Source organism: Centroberyx gerrardi, chromosome 21 (genome assembly GCF_048128805.1).
Source record: "Centroberyx gerrardi isolate f3 chromosome 21, fCenGer3.hap1.cur.20231027, whole genome shotgun sequence".
Taxonomy (NCBI): domain Eukaryota; kingdom Metazoa; phylum Chordata; class Actinopteri; order Beryciformes; family Berycidae; genus Centroberyx; species Centroberyx gerrardi.
In genome coordinates this window covers 17,307,643-17,327,365 of record NC_136017.1, presented here as the reverse complement: position 1 = coordinate 17,327,365, position 19,723 = coordinate 17,307,643, and the positions used below count along the sequence as shown (strand labels likewise).

General features: G+C 40.9%; 1 protein-coding gene and 3 non-coding genes across 4 annotated transcripts in view; 2 read left to right on the top strand and 2 right to left on the bottom strand.

Annotated features, from left to right (window-relative positions):
- Positions 1–19,723, bottom strand: part of LOC144543012 (uncharacterized) — an 86,924-nt gene that overhangs the window by 47,669 nt on the left and 19,532 nt on the right. Inside the window, exon 4 of the mRNA XM_078290979.1 lies at positions 6,078–6,197. Coding sequence (XP_078147105.1) covers positions 6,078–6,197 — 120 coding nt within the window. The remainder of the gene's footprint in view (positions 1–6,077; positions 6,198–19,723) is intronic.
- Positions 19,113–19,184, top strand: trnaq-cug (transfer RNA glutamine (anticodon CUG)). Its single transcript has one exon. It is a non-coding gene; the product is annotated as a tRNA-Gln (tRNA).
- On the bottom strand, positions 19,442–19,523 carry trnal-aag (transfer RNA leucine (anticodon AAG)). Its single transcript has one exon. It is a non-coding gene; the product is annotated as a tRNA-Leu (tRNA).
- Positions 19,641–19,712, top strand: trnap-agg (transfer RNA proline (anticodon AGG)). The gene has a single exon. It is a non-coding gene; the product is annotated as a tRNA-Pro (tRNA).

Sequence of the window (19,723 nt, the reverse complement as noted above, 5' to 3'; positions counted from 1 at the left end):
GAGTGCCATAATACAGAGCGCAGATGGCGGAAAACAGGGCTTCAGATTCACTACGCGATCCATAACGAGAAACTGCACACTAATAATCTGGAACTGAAAAAAGCCAGACAGTCCTTCTTCTCTGAGACTATCTCAAACAATGCCAACAATGCACACATCTTATTTGCCACAATTGATAGACTAGGTCAGCTGGGTCTGGACTATTAACCATTCCAAAAGTCAGAACAAAACATGGTGAGGCAGCATTCACTTATTATTCACTTAACAACTGGAACAGACTTCCGAATGATCTTAGACATGCTCCAACTGTTACCACTTTTAAAACTAGTCTTAAAACTTGTATGTTTTCCATTGCCTATAATTAAACTCTTAGCACTTTAACTCCTAATATGTGTAAATATGTGTGTGCGGTTTATGTATGTATTTATCTGTATAGACAGAACTTAGGTTTTTATACTGTAACACTCTTACTGATTTTATAATGTTGGTCTTACTCTAGCATTCAGTGTTTTCTTACTTTTAATTCTCTATACTTACTTTTATTTTTTTATTTTATTCATCTCTTTTTTTATCTTTCTCTTTCTCTTTTAATCATGTAAAGCACTTTTGAGTTGCCTTGTGTACGAATTGTGCTATATAAATAAACTTGAACTTGAACTTGACAGTATCACCAGCAAAGCACCCCCACACCATCACACCTCCTCCCCTATGCTTCATAGTGGGAACCACACATTCAGACATCATCCGTTCACCTTCTCTGCGTCTCGCGAAGACACGGCGGTAGGAACCAAAAATCTCTAATTTGGACTCATCAGACCAAAGGACTGGTCCACTGGTCTGATGTCCACTGCCTGTGTTCCTTGGCCCAAGCAAATATCTTCTTCTTATTTGTCTGCTTCAGTAGTGGTTTCTTTGCAGCAATTCTGCCATGAAGGCCTGATTCACGCAGTCTCCTCTGAACAGTTGATGTTGAGATGTGTCTCTTGCTTGTACTCAGTGAAGCATTTATTTGGGCTCTAATCTGAGGTCCTGTTAACTGGCGATTTCTGAGGCTGGTGACTCTACTAAACTTGTCCTCTGCAGCAGAGGTAACTCTTGGTCTGCCTTTCCTTTGGCAATCCTCATGAGAGCCGGTTGCATCATAGCACTTGATGGTTTTTGCCACTGCACTTGAAGAAACTTCAAGTTCTTGATTGATTGACCTTCATTTCTTAAAGTAATGATGGACTGTTGTTTCTCTTTGCTAAATTGAGCTGTTCTTTCCATATTATGGACTACTACAACCCAAAAAAATGGCCTTCTACCAAATTCTACCAACCCTGCCCACAACTGATTGGCTCAAACGTAGATTTATCGATTTTCCCACCACTCAACACCAGATTATGCCAAATCAAACTGCTTTCATGCGTCTATGTGCTTAGGAGTATTATTAAACCAAAATAAGTCAGAGTTGATTGACAGTATTATTATTATCGTTATTATTATAATTATTTTTATTATTATTATTTTGTTTAACAAAATAATAATAATAAAAATAATAATAATGATAATAAAAAAACAAGACATAAATAATAGCTTCGAAAACAAATCGTTATGCCATGTTGACAGTCATAAAATTGGTTCGGTACTTAATGTTGTCTACAAAGGCCTTGTTCTGGACATTTTCAGTCTATTCAGTGCACCCTGTTTTTAGGCCTACACACACACAAAAAATACAAATAAATACAAAACGTCACCTCACGTTCCCTACATGGCTCTTCCCATGTCGTAAAACCATGCTGAGACAATTTCTTAAGACCAACTCCTACTCATTGCTCAAAGTAGTGAAGAGACACTTGACAACTAACTTTTAGCTCCTACTCTGAGCGGTGAGTAAATTTGGTCACAGTCACACTTTTAATTAACGAGAGTAATTCTGAGACACTTGATAACTACAGGCCCTGTTCTGCAACATGCTAGAACAGATAGAAACAGATAGAAAAACCTCAGAACAGGTTAGACTATTTTTTTATGTTATTTATATTGTGTCACTGATCAGCATATTAGTGAACGTGTTAGACATAGGTTGACTCATATTCCAGAGAATTTACAAATTCACGGTTTTAGATGAATGTTTTTTAAAGGCCAGGTTGAGGCTCAAAAGATTCACAGGAGGATTAATTTGGTGTCCAAGTTATTCTGAACAAATTTGTAGGAAAAGGTATTGGTCATCCCAAGTCGTCCATGCAGTATAAAGTAGGCTGTGCTGTAGACTAATAGGGTAATAATCTAAAAACAGGTACAAACTGATGAGCCTCACATTTGTTTTTAATGCCTTCCAAAATCAGTTTTGGGTTGTGAGAAAGATTATTTTGAAAACGTGGGTCATTGTGATAAAGGCTTTGAAAGCCGATTTTATGATGAGTCCAGTTGTAGTCTGTGGCCAGCATACAGCTGGGCTCTGTCCCACTCCTGTCATAGTGTTTTATTTAGCTTGACTGAGTCTGGTCACAGCTGGACAACATGAAGGCTGGGTTTTGCCCCAGCTGGAACATAGATGACCATTTACCACTCTTCATCCAGCATAACCTCATTTTTGGCTGGCTGATTGGTTTATAGAGTTCACAGGGTCAAACAACAGCTGCACTACAAGTAATCTTGCATGGCCAGACCTCCGAAATTCAAGCAGAACAGTTGGACTACTGTGGACTGTCGTCATGTGTGTATTGTCCTACTAGCAACTAGTCCGAAAGACAACATAACATTTCTCACTCATTTTCGCCTCTTCCTCTGAACTAAGAACAGGATAATGCAGCGTCAACCCCTGTGGCTTTTAGAATGGCTAACTGTTCACCATTACTGACGTGAGACAACAGACTACTAAAACTATTGATTTCTCTCTCCCATGTAATGCATCACAGGCTGTGGGCCAGGTTTGATAAATCTAAATTTTAGCATAACCTGTTGGTAAAAACGCCATTATATCCCTGTTTTGGAGTTAAGAAGCTGTAAACGCCTCAACTCAACTGCCATCGACTCAATTTGATGCCAAGAACATACACAAAAAAGCATACTGACAAAACAGAAGCAAATCTTAAGTCATTCATTAAGTCATTCATTTTATTGTTAGCATAGCTAAACTAATAAAGAAAAATTGTTTCTGCCCAGACAGAATATCAAACCAGAGGTGCTGTTTCCAGGGTGTGTGTTTTCAAACTCAGGGTCAATGAAATGGCTGCCTCTGGCTCCACAAGGTCCCATTACCCAACATTTTCTGACGAGAAGTTCTCTGTTTGTTTTATACAGAGGTCTGACTACGCAAGATTACAGTACAAGTCACCATTAGCTTTGCCAGCTTTTTCCAGTTGGACCACACATCCTGGATGACTACCTGATTGTCTAGTTCAGGGATAGGTGCGCCATGGAGGGCCAAGAGCATAGCCAGTTCTAGGCATAGGCAACAAGGGCGGTCGCCTAGGGCACCATCTGTCCAGATGAGCCAAGAGAAAAAAAATCCACATGAATCAGAATGCATTTTAACATTTTGTGATACTGCGGTGAAGGTGCTGTCGGAAATATCAGAATCAACCTCTACACCACAACAGGGACTAGTTAGTACTCATGTCCACAAAGCTATTCAGCTTAGAAAACCTAGCCTTAGCCCGTATAAAATTTTATTTTATTGTGGGTTTTTGTTTTGTTTTTAAAAAATGCCCGAGTTATTTAGTTTGTTTTTCAAAAGGCCTCTACTCTACTATATGGTGTTTGTGGAATTTAGTAAGCCTTGACTAGCAGTTTTATTGCATGGATGGTGGGGAGCACATACATACTGTAAATGTATTGCTCATCTGTATCTCTTTTATTTTATAGCCTGTATAAATGTTTATAGTAGGCAGGGGTGGTGAGGCAATCCACAGTCTCATTTAGGGCAGCAAAAAGGCCAGAGCATGGGTCTGGCCAAGAGTGCAGGGGCCTCATTTATAAAACTGTGGGTAGATTCCACTGTTACGTGCCATGTCTTTGCAGGCACTCTGTGTTTTGTCTTCCCTGCTCTCTCTCTCTGTCTGGCTAGTAGGTTTCCTGTGATTGGCTCCACCATCTGCAACAGCTCTCCATGATTGGTCCATTCATCTGTCCATCATCATTATTCAATCAGCTGTCATCATCGCCAACTAATCACCCGGCTTCCACTCCCCAATATAAGCTGCATCGGCTCACCTGTGCGACTCTCTCTTACATTTTCCTGTTGGCTTGCTGCAGTTAACTTGCTACACTTTTGTTAATCAGAGGTTGTGTTTAACCTGTGCACCTCCACTTGTTACCTTCTATCAGTCTGTCCTTTGATTTTTTGTTTGGGAAAGGACTAGGTAAGTTGAGATACTCTGTACACAGGCACACATGTAGGATAGCTTTGCTAAAGACACTAGGTAAGAAGTCATTGCCAATCCTTGTATTTATGTTTTGGTAGATAGTGTAGATAGCCTTTTGTTTGTTTACTTTAATAGGTACAATTCTTAAAAGGGTGTAGTTAGTGTGGTTTTTGTTTTATTTAGTTCTTTGATTTGTGGCACACCTGTGGTCCTTTCCCCTTTTTACCCATTTTCTGTTTTGGAGTTCTGTGTCTCCGTACCCGACGCTGTGTGCAAGTGTTGTAGATTTGTAAATAGAAATACTTTGTATCACTGGGCACAGAAAATAAATTCACTAATACTCATCTTTTGTGTATGTAGTGTAATCTGTCCCTTCCTCATTTCTCCTCATTCACTATTGGTATTGTTACATCTGGCTGGGATGTTGTGCTACCTCCCCTTATTTCCCTAGATCCAACTAGAGGATGTAACCCCACACTAAAAAGTTACGTGCGCACAAAAGAGGAAAAGTACGTACGGACAAAAATAATTGTGCCAAATATAATGTAATAAAATCTTTTTAATATGGTTTATATATTTCATTCATTTCAAATGTCAGCACAGCAGATTTACCATGCAACTGATTTATGTTTGTAGTAATCACAAGTATCAATGGTAAAATATTTATTAGCAAGTTGTTTGAGCTAGGGAGGAGGGGTCAACTTTGAAAGTTGTGTTTACAAGCCACAACCAGCAAAATCCTACTCGGTATGTTTTTTTATTAACGTGAGTTAATGCATTAGTTGAACAGTGAACAAATGCTTAACTAAAGCATGAATACATTTCTTCATACATTTCTTTATGTTAACTAAATAATTAACAAATGCATTTGTAAATGCAGTAATTAAACTCTGTTCATGACCCATTTATTTTTTTTTTTATCCGATCTGTCTCAGTTAAGGAACTTCCTTTTCCATTAATAAACCATTTACTAACATTAACAAAGCATGCCCAAACTTTTACTCATCACAACTCCCTTCAAAGTCTTTGAAGTGTTTTTCCCATGCTTTAGGACAGTTTGATGTGTATTAGTGAACTTTCACTACTCGAAGCACGAAGTGCTGGAACCCTATTGTTTTTGGCCAGTCTGCATTGCCTGGCTTGACTCTCCCTGCATCAGCACGTTTGAAGGTCCTGGTAATTGCTGCACAATGCCACATTCTCCAGCACCTGCCACCTGTCCACTGCTCACTTCTGGAAAAACAATATCCAGTACATGCCAACCACGGACTCTCAACAACTACACTATCGCGCTCCATTAGTTTCAGCACAAGTCCGTTTGTATCTGACATCCAGGTGCGCTTGGCTGCAAACACCTTTGCCAGGATACGATCATCCACCATCAGAGCCTTCTGCTGCCCATCTTCTACTTCAAGCATGATATGGCCCCGTGCTTCCATAATCATCTTCGTTCGCGTGAAAAAGTTGGCAGTCCTGACAACGTGTGAGGAGAGCTGTTGTGTTGACTTCTTCAAGAACTTGCTTATTTGGGCACATATTCACAACGGTGATGTCCACTGACACAATCTTGCCCCAAAGAGTCTCCCCATCAATTACAGCTGGCACTGCTGCTCCCATAATCGCCAGCACTGTGCAACTGTCGTGGAGACATGGTGTCCAAACAATCTCACAGACAGCGAAGTGAATCATTGCCAGCTGCCGACATCCACAGACAGCTCCCCCCCAAACTGTGAGCAGGATAGTATCTGTTGCATCAGAGATAGCAAAAGTGGTCTTCTTCAGCTCCTTGCCACGCACCACAGCAGTTCCTGTGTCCCTCTCATCCACGACCTTTGCCACAAGGTCCACCTGCACACAGAGAAAACAATAACAAAACATGAGCATGCATCTTCTGTATTTCAGCATACAGTAATGACACCTAGCATGTCTAGGATGGCATCATCCATACATGAACCACACAACTCATACTGTTCATTGGTATTGTCATGTTACGTCAACCAATAACATCACTCTCTAAATTATACCTTCTATTAAATACTACATACTTCACATTTTTGAACTGTACTTATCAACATCAATTACATTTACTGTTAAATATTGACTGATACAATTCTGTCACATTATTCACTACAATTACAACTGTAGTACACTCATATTCCATCCTCACAACCCTGCTCAACATGGGCCTGTCTTGCTCAACAGAAAACCTCATAAACTACCCTACTGCCTTTATTGATTTCCTTCAATTTTGATTGTCCTTTTCCCTACTGAATCAACATTTGTTTTTTCCACTGTGAGCAATAATCAATTTCTTTTGGTTGTACATAAAATCCACAGATCTGGATCTGTCCATGTTGCATGCCATTGAGAATTTCTTACAAACCTCTAATCCTTCATGTGAACTTAGTAATACTTTGACAGGACTATGTGTTGTAAAATCCTGAATCGATAGAACCTTTTCAGAACGTGCTTCATTACACCAGTTATTCCACATTACTATTGATCCAGTTAGGAAACATGCTGACACAAACAGACCCTGTGGATATTATAGTACTACATACTCCAGTCCAGTAGATGGTATACCCCCTACATCTCACCTTTGTTACCAAATCAAGCCAAACCCACATGCATTTGAAAAGCAATTATTGTTCGCACTTCCTCAATATCACCCCATCATCCCATTTAACTTATACTGCTAAATGTTGAACTTCTTTCTGTCTGTGTGTGTGGCACATTATGCAAGATGAACTAAACTGTTTCATTTCCATTCTTTTCACTTTCATACTTGCACAACCTTCGAACACTTACCTTCACTTTCTCATAATGGCGTACTTTCTGTAGTAGTTAGTGCTGTTATCTGCTGTGATCACTGGTAGCTAATAGGGTCACTATCTTTCTGTCAGACTGTTTACTGCTGCTATCACTGGTAGTTAATAGGATCAACTATCTTTCTGTCAGAGTAGTTAATGCTGATATCTGCTGTCATCACTGGTAGCTAATAGGGTCAACTATCTTTCCAGACTAGTTTGTGCAGTTATCACTGATAGCTAATAATATCAATTAGGCTATCTTTTTGTCAGGTTATTTTGGTTATCACTGGTAGGTAACACACATTGTCTTTTTGATAAAGCAAATTGTAGATTTCACTGATTAATAATGATAGTTATGTCAAACATAATATTCTAGTTTAAATGGTCAATACATACTCTACCTGCCAGACAGACCATTGTAGTTTCCAATCTAACTCACAACTTTTGTCAAATGGCATATGCTTTCTTTCTCACACCATGACATCCCACACTGTACTGTCCAATACTGCAGTATTTTCATGTAGTGTTCCCTTTTAATAGTTATGGCTTTTAAATGATTATTTGACTGATTATTTTCTTTTTTATTGCAGTGAAATGGAGTCTCAGGCTGCAGTCATTGGAAAGTTCTCTCCACAAAGAAACCAATCCAGATGTCAAGAGGACAGTACACATAATACCCCACAATGAGTCACGGGACAAGATAATGTCAAGACACTTGGTGGAATTAGAAAATAATTTTATTGGAAAATTCTCATCAATGTAAAACAGTATCAGCATAATGCAATAGGGATACAGATACAAGAATTGGATATAGGGCTACTACCAACCTTAAAAAGGGGATCGGTATCAGTGGATTTCTACTAGAACCCAATACCAAGAGCCACGTGTAACAGAAATCAAGCACATAGAAGCATATACTGTATGTAATGTTGAAAATTTGTAAATATGGTGCGACTATGTTGGATGTTGGATGAAGTACATATGAGCTGACAAATAAATGGGATTATGATGATTGTATGTAAATATACGTATGTAATTGTAGAAAATGTAAATAGGGTGGGACTGTGCTGGAAAAAAAAATTCAATTTAAGAACTTGATGTTACAATTAAAAATATACAAATGACTCCTTTGAATGTGGTGCTTTGTGTGTGTGAAAGACTAGTTTTTATTTTCAGATTGTCCTAGATTGCAGGAAATACTTATCAACAATAAGTCTTCTTTGTGTGTATGGACAAAAGCATTTGACCAGGTGACTCTATTTTTAAGTAATCCTTTCTAGTATGTTGTTAAAAAGTCTGCTATGAATTCTGTAAGTCTGCAACCCATAAAAATCTGCAAAATTTTTATTGTCAAGTTGTCTTTCCATTATGATTCAGTGGTGTCTTGGTTCTAAATTTCCCCAAAGCAGTTTGGAGTAGATGGTTGGCTAAATGGGAAGAAGCACACAAGGGTCTCTGAGTTATAAAAACAGCTTCCAATCCTCATGGTTCTGCTGATTATTTTATGGATAATGAATAACTTCAAGATTCAAGTTCAAGTAGGTTGAGAGCATTGATTTATTCTATCAAAACTGATTGGTTTTCTATTGTTATAGCTCTTTGTAACTTGAAAAGTGCAAAACCAATTACTGAATTTCATCATCATTATTGGTGTGTAGGTGCCAAAGAAGAAGGGAAGGAATGGAGCAGATGGAAGCAACAAGATTTAATTTTGAAAAGATACTAGTTTTTATTGGTATCACTTTCAAAAGCAAACTGGGATGTGACTAAGAAAAGAAAAATAGAAGTGCTACTTAGATCTGAACTACTGCACAAGCAGAACACAGGTGCTCTTTGACGGGCAGGTGCAACCAGTGTTTGGGAAACTACTTTAAAAGTGTAGCTTACCAAACTAATAGCTACATACTAAACAATGAAACACCACACATTGTTGAGAACAACACACATTGAAAACGCTATGCTATGTGACTACTCAAGCTCTTGGATGTGGTTTTTGAAACATTTTTCAAATATGGAAAATATGATGTAGCCAGGTCCACGGCTCCCACTCTGTATTTGATGGCCATCATGGCTTGCCTCAGGTGGGATCTGGAAAGAATGTATAATGGCTGTGAGAAGCATCGTACACCACACACTATAATAATGTCTGTCAGAAAGATAGTTGATCCTATTAGCTAAATTATCAGAGACAACAGCACTAACCAGTCTAACAGAAAGATAGTTGATCTTATTAGCTACCAGTGATCACAGCACTAAGAAGTCTGACAGAAAGATAATTGAGCCTATTAGCTACCAGTGATCACAGCACTAGCAGTCTGACAGAAGGATAGTTGACCCTATTAGCCACCAGTGATAACAGCACTAACCAGTCTGAGAAAGATAGTTGACTTATTAGCTACCAGTGATCACATCACCAAGCAGTCTGACAGAAAGATAATTGATCCTATTAACTACCAGTGATAACAGCACTAACCAGTCTGACAGAAAGATAGTTGATCCTATTAGCTACCAGTGATAACAGCACTAACCACTCTGACAGAAAGATAGTTGTTCCTATTAACTACCAGTGATAACAGCATTAACCAGTCTGACAGAAAAATAGCTAATTAACCAAAAGAGCAAAACAGAGAAGCCTGTCTGGCATAGAGACAATTTATGATTTCAGCTACGGAATGGCTCAAAGATAATATTTTGTCTAATGTTTGTGCACAAAAGGAATTATGGCAAGAATACCTAAATGTCTTTGTAACAGGCTTTTCATTTAGCTTCGTGGCTAGCTTTCTGAAGAAAATTGCTAAGGCTAATGTTGACCAAGCATCTTCTATAAGAATCTAGCTAGCGTGCTAACTTTAGCGTGCTAGCTAGCATAAAATAATGAATGTACTTTTACATGTTGGCTTCTCCCCACTGTACATCGATTTTGTTATTAATTAAACATCTAACTTTAATAACATTAAGACAACTTATGAATGAATGACCCTGGAATCCGGTCGGGAGCGGAGCGGGGCGGGATGTTTGGCGCAGAGGAAAGCTGCATGTCATTGGCTGAAGCTTGGTTTGATTCTATTGGCTGCCAGAAGAAAGGGGCTGGATTTCTGTCAGAAAGCCTTTCTTGGAGAAAGCTCTCGGGGAAAACTTCTCCCATGTGCGAGGTGTTCAAATGACCAATAGTCCAAGTGTCATTTTGTGAACTTGCAATGTTTGTGATTTTACATCCAAATAAGTTCTATGTCATTGTAATGCTAATGCGCATGAAAAGGTGCCTATATTCCCATAAAATGAACATCACTTTGTCCAAGTTAGCCTTACTGCCAAGTCTCAAGACACTTAGTCACATGATGCCACTATTCTCTGCAAGCTTGCAATAATACCATTAATAGTATGGTCAACTAATCATAATGGCTTTAGTTCAACTCGTAAAGTGATAATGTGAGAAATGCAGCATGGTGTTACTCCCTCACTAGGTCAGTGAGTGTGTCAACTGCTTTTGGAGACAAGGGTCGTGAATCCAAATCCTTCCGTTGTACCTCATGCCCGACTCATCAGCAGTACGGAGATGTGCTCCCGGTGGACAGCCACAATACCCACATGGGTTTGCGTCGTGCCCGGGCTCATATTCTTCACAGTCCCTAATACACCGGCTTCATGTATAAACGTTAGGCACGTACAAAAAGGTTGTGTACGCTGGTTTTCACGCACACGTCGGGATGTATAAAAATGAACTTGACGTGAGAATGTGCTGGCCGTCCAGCAAACTTTAGACCATGCGTACGCACATTTGCCTGGCTTTGTCAGTTGGCAACGTCAAACTACAAAGTAGTGAAACTCTCCAAATGTTTCAAAATAACGTTTTCACTCAATTCACTGTGCTATGTCTATGAAGTAGTCTATGAAAAACCATAATTATTTCCGCTGATACACCATAATAGTTTGATTATTTATGTGGATAATGTTTAACATTAGAAAGGCCAAAACCCATCTGGCATTGTAATTTTTGATTTTTAGTTCCTCCAACACTGGAGGAAAATGGTATTTTTTCCTCCCTCCATGACTTTTCCTAAATATGAGGGTTTTAAATGAATGAAAAAAGCCATTTAGGAAATAGATACAGGCACTCTCCGCTATATCGCCGCGTTGGTTTGTGTGAATGCGCGTCTCTCTCTCCTCCGGCTTGCTTCAAGTAGGTCAGTAAACTGGACAGTTTTCTTTGTTTATGTGACATGGACATGTTAACGCACATCGGGGACTGTACAGTTGCCGAGGGAAGAAAACGCAGTGTCTGGTGGGCAGATGCACTCGGAATAAGTCCTGGAACAACTGTGTGATGTCCAAACGATTTGTGTGTAGTACCTGCTCACACAAACCACCGAAGTTGTGCACTGACTGCGGGACTGAACGGTAAGAAAGGAAAGGCCACCCGTGCGTAAAACAAACAAAAAAAGTAGTGTAGAAAAAAATGCCACAAATTGCCATATTTGGAGCGGCAGTGCTGCGAACACTGGACATGTCACATTATATGGTTTTGTTTTTAATCTTTGAATCAGTTAAATTGTGCAATTTTACCTTTATTTACAAAAACACTGCATGCGTAAAAGCACATTGGACATATTTGGAGAGGGAAGCACTGAACACAGGCACATTCACCATCGTTTTTGACAAGAAGGTGACGAGAGGGGCGTATTTATAGTCATTTGCATAGTTAATTCTGGGAGGGGACAAGGCGGGGTGAGAGGCTCGTGAATGTGCGCTCAATTTCACGTTGATTGGGATGTATAAAGGGAAGGTGCGCAGGACCTGGGGCCTCATGTATAAACGGTGTGCACGTACAAAAAGGTTGCGTACGCTGGTTTTCACGCACACGCGGGATGTATAAAAATGAACGTGATGTGAGAATGTGCGGGCCGACCCGCAAACTCTTGTCTGGCTCTGTCAGTTGGCGACGCCAAACTACAAAGTACTGAAACTCGCCAAATGTTTCAAAATAACTTTTCCACTCTAGTTACTGTGCTATGTCTATGAAGTAGTCTATGAAAAACCACAATTATGTCCGCTGATACCCCATAATAGTTTGATCATTTATGTGGATAATGTTTAACATCAGAAAGGCCAAAACCCAACTGGCATCGTCATTTCCAATTTATAGTTCCCCCAACACTGGAGGAAAATGCTATTTTTCCTCCCTCCATAACTTGTCCTAAATATGAGGGTGTCAAATGAATGAAAAAAGCCACTTAGGAAATAGATACAGGCACTCTCTAAATCCTCTATATCGCCGCGTTGGTTTGTGCGCCCTCTGGCTCGCTTCAAGTAGGTCTGGCTTATTGAGCGCAATGAAAACCTAGTGAAACTAATTTCCCACAGATGACATGCCTTACTCACTGTGCCAAAACCAAGATTGCCAGTAAACTGGACAGCTTTCTCTGTTTATGTGACATGGAGATGTTAACGCATGTCGGGGACTGTACAGTTGCCGAGGCAATACTACCTACATTTGGTGTGAATATAATAAAATATGCTTATTTATGGTGGAGGGAGGGTCATGCATTTTCCCCCAGTCACTCAGGGAGGCTCAAGGAAAAATATTTGTAGCTCCGGGGAGGGTCAAGATAAAAAAAAAAAACGAAGTCACACCCCACACCCCCAAATCTTTGTTTTTATGTATTATGTGTGTGGTTTTAGGGAAGTGTTGGTCTGACAACCAACTTGTCAACATGGCGCTACCATGACAACAGCCTTCACCTTGGAGACCACTCAATTTGAAACACATACATGCAAACACACAGAAAATCAATGACACGTACATACTCCTGACCAGTGGCGGTTCAGGCCATTTTGGTACCCTATGCAAGATTGACAATTAAATGGGCATCTTTATGGGGTATATTACCCTATAACACTATTGTAAATAGTAATAGAACACTGAAACATAAAGAAAAATATTACACACAAAATTTACAAATCAAAAATATACAAATAAATGAAATTGAACACAATGAAGTTTCAGATTTTGAATGATGTCATTATAGGCTACACAAACCATACTATGATGTGATTAAGGGAATCCTGTAGCATAGTCTTGCTTGCATAACTAAGTTAGCTAGCAAGCCTATACATTTATCAGAGTGAAAATATGCTGCTGCTCTTCTGAATCTATTTCATAGTCAATCAAAAAAGAACACTTATGCTGTTTTGCTGCTGACAACTTTTTAAGAAGCTATGTAGCTAATGTTAACTAGCAAGTAGTAACTAGGGTTGCCAGTTTTACATCCGGACATTGTGTGCACGTGCACGTTTGTGTGTGTGTGGACGTGCGTGCGTGTATTCAGTAATTCAGTTTTATCAGCATCATTCATAAAACAATATTATACTTTCTATGCCTATTCATTGTTACATTCAATGGTGAATTCATTGATAACCTTTGGAAACAGTCTGCCTATACACTCAACCTCAAGCGGCACACTTACAGTAATAGTCATATCAGTACTGTGTAGCTAAATCAAAGTTAGCACAGTAAGCACTGTCAAACTAAGATGAACAAACATTACTTAGCCAACTAAATATAGTGAGAATAGAAAATCCCAAAAAATAAAAAAGTGTAATCAAATATGTAATTCTTCTAATGCTGATCTTATTGAGCTTCTACATAGCTGAATCCAGAACTTACATTTTAACAACCTGATCTCACAGAAAAACGTGAAATGAACACAACTCTGAAGATTCCAGGTACCTGATGTTACTATTAGATGTGCATGTGCACATATTTTGTCCATATTTGATAACAGAGTTTAAACGAGCTTATGGCTTATACTCTACAAGCGTAGTGAGAATGCATCTGAAAACCGGACAGTCTGGTCGAAAACCGGGCATCTGGCAACCCTAGTAGTAACCCCATAGTGTAACATAGCTTGATACAAATTACCTAAGTTAGCTTAGCTACTACTATCCAAAACGTAAACATTCATGATGATGTCACATACCTTTATCTTTGCTATGCTTCTCCTATTCTTCTTTTCTATGTTTTCTAAACTGAGCACCTGATGGCTTGGACCTTTTCATGTTGAACAAACACTTGAGCACACCTCAGTCACTGTTAACATATACTGTTACCTAGCGTGCATGACCTAATGACTGCCCCCCCCCCCCCCCCCCCCCCCCCGCTCCTGTCAATCAAGGTTTATCAAGAATAAGGCCAACAAAATAGGGTGGTACAATGTTGTTTTCCTTATATACTTATATATGTTTTTTTATTTCCATCCATCCATCCATTTTCTAGGGCTGCTATCCAGTTGCATTCGGTTTGTAAGATGTGGTTTCACTGACCTGTAGTGAGAGTTTGACAAGGAGCGGCGCTCTTTGACAGCCAGTTCATCTGGGGCTCCTTACTGGTGACGAGGAGATAGCAGCAGAAGTGGGAGGGAGAGCAGAGCAGCACGGTGGATGAAGGGGCCGGCACCCAGGCGCCCCCCAAACTTTCTGCCCTAGGCAATTGCCTGTGTCGCCTATGCCCCTGCTCCTGACACATACAGTACACATACCTACAGAGACAGACATGGAAACACACACACACTCTCACATACACACACTCAAACACACACACACACACACACACACACACACACACGTATTTACATTTTTAACATTTAGCTGACATTTTTATGCAGAGCAACTTACAATGACTTTAAATGCAATATAAGCTTAAATTCCACGATTGCCAACTTTACTGCTGTACTGCTGAAGTGGACTTTTCCAGTAAGAGAACAGTTTGTAATTGGATTGCGAGTCCTGTGTGCACACACATATCAGTGGACAGGTCAAGCAGGGCTCATTATGTCTGCAAACACTGCTGCTATGTCAACCATGTCAGATGGATACTGTCTCTGTCTGTCTCTCTCTCTCTCTCCCTCTCCTTCCCTCCCACACAGTCTCTCTTACTCTCTCTCACTGGATTTACACTAGTCACCTAAGTGACCAAATGAGACCAAGTTTGGTGAGGCTGTCCACATACTGTTCTATATGTGGCATGGATCAGATTTGTTTCCTTTTCTGTGACATCTTTTTAATGCAATACATTATCAGTCTTGTAATACATGTAATACATTTTTAAGAAGTTTTCTTTCATAATAAGGACTATTGGGATGGCAAAGAGGGAACTGGAAGAAAAACTTCTGGGAGCAGCTTAAAGGCCCTGACACACCAAACCGACGTCAAAGAACCAGTGGCAACGAAGGCCGACTGTTGCGTTGCCTCACGTCACCTGCGTCTGGTCCAAAAAGTTGCACTTGAACACACCGCAAAGACTACACCCGACGGCCAACTAGCACGTACGTTCTGCGCCTGCGTGAAGGGAAATCTGTATTCGTCATTCAAAAAGGGAAACCGGAAGACCTAGGACTGCAGATATACAAACTGTAAACAAAGCAGCGTTTGCTTACCATTTTCACACCACTCTCGCTCATCACAGACGGTTTCACTACTTCTAATCGAGAATATGTCTGATAAGAAGTTGCAAATGGCACTGGCGTTGTCAGCCCTTGGTCTTTTGGTTGTGGCTTGTGACTTTGTCGTTTGCTTTTGCTTTTGTCACTTCCGCTTCTCTTCTCATGCCAATCAGAGTGATCTCTCTCACCGACGGGCTCCGCCGCCGATTCAACATGCTCAATCGGCCGAAAAGCCGCCGACAGGGTCCGACTAGTGCCGACGGTGCGGGACACACCGCAAAAACTAGGGACACCGACGCTTACCGACGGCCCGACATTGGCCGACGGCCGACAGTCAGCCTGGTGTGTCAGGGCCTTCACAGACACCAGGGGCCGTATCCACAAAGCTTCCTAGTACTAAGAGTTGGTCCTAGTGGTGAAATTCTAAGAAAACTCTAAGAGTGATGACGTTTTCTAAAAAAAGTAAGACTAAATCCTAGTTAAGATAAAAGCTATTCACAGAGCATCTTAGCCCTTAAGAGAGCTCCTAAGGTGGAAAAATGTTGAGTAGAGAGGAGGACTTTTAGGAGCTTAAGAGTTTCTTAAGGAGAGGAGGAAATGGCTGAAAGACGCAGAAAAGATGCATTAATGCTATTGTTATAAAGTCATCACAATGTTAAGATATTTAGCAACAGGCAAACACTGCAGCAGTGATAATTTAGGTTTATGCAACCACATAGTAGAACACCACACCATCACACAAACAATCAGCTCCTTCACAGCCTCATATTGTGACGCAACCTATTTAATTCCCACTGGACGTGCGCACCATGCGCCGACAAAACAGCAGCTATGGATATAGCGAGTTTTCTCTGTATTGTCTGGTCACTGATGGGACACACGTCCGCATCATCTGCAATATACTCATGTTCAAAAATCCTATTCATATAAGCTTGCCAATATAGTCTATAAATTATACTAATACTACTGAGTCTTGAGCCATTTTCACCAAATCTTAACATCAAATTAGTAAAGTATAATTACATTACTGCATTCACCCAAATAAAGGCATAATGCGTCAACCTGTGAGGACCGTACAAGTATTAAAAAGCACCGTTCGTATGGTTTTCAAAGATTTTGTCCAATGAGCTCTATTTTTATTTTATTTTTGATAGTATAAGCAAACCATGTGTTAATATCGAGTAAATTGTGTTTTATCTTGTGTGACTCCTTGTGTTCATTCTGGATGACAAAAAGAGGCGTGTTGATTTTTCTTGATCAACCAATGACAGCGTCCAAAGAGAGCATCACACCTAGCAACGGGGTCAACCACACCTCCACACTAAGATAAAAGTTGCTCAGAGTTGCTCTGAGAACTTTCCTAAATCACTCCTAAGCTAGGACTCCTTGCTAAGGAATTTTAGGCTAAGATAAGAGCTCTCTGAGAGGACTCTAAGAATGTTTGTGGATATGGCCCCAGGTGTTTATTTTACTGAAAGTAGATGATCCATGGCGGAAAAACCTATTTACAAATTAGGCAGGAAAAGAAGAAAGGAAAAATAGGGCAACGAAAACCAAGAAAATTTAACAGTTTAACACAAAACTATGCTAAGCCCTTTTAGCTTGGGCTGTAACTCTGTTCAGGGGCCTCATTTATAAAACTGTGGGTAGATTCCACACTAAAAGGTTACGTGCGCACAAAACAGGAGAAGTACATGCATATAAAAATAATCAAACTGTGCGTACGCACACTGGCACGCAATTTCCAATTTATAAATCACAATCAACTTGAAATGTTGCACACATGCACAAGCCTCATACTCCGCCCCTTAACTCCCACAATTAACCATACATGGTTAAAGAAACGCCCTGAATGAATACTGATGTGTATGTAAATGCACTTGTCATTCCATTCTCTGTGTGAGACAATGACAAAGCCGGAGCCAGACGGAAAAGAGAAATTTTCCCGGTGGCCTCAGTTCGGCCATCACCAACATTTGTTGAGTGGCAAAATGTCACAGCAGCAGTTAATGCTGCCAGCTCCCTGAGCCGGACCCTTTATAAAACTAAAACTAAAAAATAAATGGTCCGATATAAAGGTTGACGGCTGCTGCGCAGCAACATGCTGTCACTGTCAGTGACACCGACAGGGCGAGGGGACACCGGAGCTCTCTCCTCTTGATGAACGTTTCACCTCGATAACAGGGGAAACCCTACTGAGTGGCATAGTGTTAGAAAAGAGGAAGACACTGACATGGCATTATAGGAAGATGAGACTGCTGCGGTTGACTCAGGTTTCCTAAATGTGCCATTTGTTTTTGGAAAGAGTGAACATTGGAAAGATAAACGATAAAGGTGAATGGATAGAACAGCCTTTCCACTCTTTTCTATGGTATTTTGGCTAGTACACCAAAAAATGGCGTCTATGGTTAGTTTCTATGGTGACAACGGAGGTTTGGCCATTAAGGCCGTAAAGGGTGTCACACCGGCTGCCACACAGCATGAGTGGGTAAGCTTTGTAATGTTACAAGACTGACATTAAATGAATAAAATGTGATGACTTACCAACAGTAATATAGCGTGATTAAACCAAAATTCCTTGAGTAGCCTCCCCGCTGACAGCAAAGCTACAGAGTTAGCGCAATGCCAGTTTTCCACTGCCTGGTCCTTGCTGGGACTTGCCATGAGTCGTTTATATGGAAGCTAGGCCAACGGTACCGAGGAGGTTTTATATTATGGAACGGTACACATAAAAATGGATGCCGCTCCGACCATCCAGCAGCGTTGATTTGAATAGGAGGGACCGTTCTATCCATTCAAATTCTGTGGATCTACTCCTTCGGGGGGTGGCTTGTTAGTCTAGGGGTATGATTCTTGATGAGGGTGTGAGATGTGAGATGAGGGTGCAGATCCGCTGCTTCGGCGGGTGGGAGTCTGATAAGAGAAAGGGGTCGCGACAGAGGTCTCTGTGTTAACGTGCAGCGACGGATAGGTGGATGCTATCCAGCCCTGTTTTGGCCTCCAACTTGCTTTGCTTTTCAGTTACGAGCACAGCAACAATCTAGGCCTGCGGGTGGCTCGTTGGTCTAGGGGTATGATTCTCGCTTAGGGTGCGAAAGGTCCCGGACGAGCCCTAATCACTGAAGCTGTACCTCCTGATGAGATCTGCTGCTTCAGCGGTTGAGGGTCTTGTCAGACAAAGTGGTCGCGACAGAGGTCTTTGTGTTAACGTTCAGCGACGCCTCTGTGGATGCTATCCAACCCTCTTCTGACGTGCGTGATGCCCTGGACTTTGAATCGAACTGTCAGAGCTCAAATCTTGTGGAAGTTACTACTTGTTAGCCTTTGAAAGTATTGCATTTGTAATTCAAATTTCCTTGACGACAGCATGAGCTCGTAATTGAATAATGTGGACTTCAATTATCAGAAGGAGCAGCAAGCTCATGTAAATCTTCAATACACTGAAATGTATTTCATCGCGATGATAACCCTAGAACTATGATTAACTGGCAGATGGCTACGGCAGAAAACCTGTAGGTTCTATGGTGTAATGGTCAGCACTCTGGACTCTGAATCCAGCGATCCGAGTTCAAATCTCGGTGGAACCTTGCGAATGTGAAGAATTGAAATGGCCGTTTTTCAGTTGTTGTATATATCAAAGTTCACGCTTACAGGTATCGAGCATTCTGATTGCACTCAGCAAGCGTCTGTGGCTGGATGCAGTCCTTACAAACCCTGCTGCCGATCCTATGCTTTACTGCAATTTACCACAAAGCTGAGATGAGCCCTGGAGGCAGCCCGTTGCTATAAAAATCCCAACCTCAGAAAAGAAACAAAAAAAAAACCAAACATAGAAAACCCAACGTGGCAGCGGTGGGATTTGAACCCACGCCCCCGAAGAGACTGGAGCCTTAATCCAGCGCCTTGGACCGCTCGGCCACGCTACCGGCTTTTATGCCACCTGCTGAAGTTCGGAGGTGGACGGTGGACGGTAGATGGCCGCTCCATGTCCAACTTGCTTTGCTTTTCAGTTTGGAGCACAGCAACAATATAGGCCTGCGGGTGGCTCGTTGGTCTAGGGGTATGATTCTCGCTTAGGGTGCGAGAGGTCCCGGGTTCAAATCCCGGACGAGCCCTAATCGCTGAA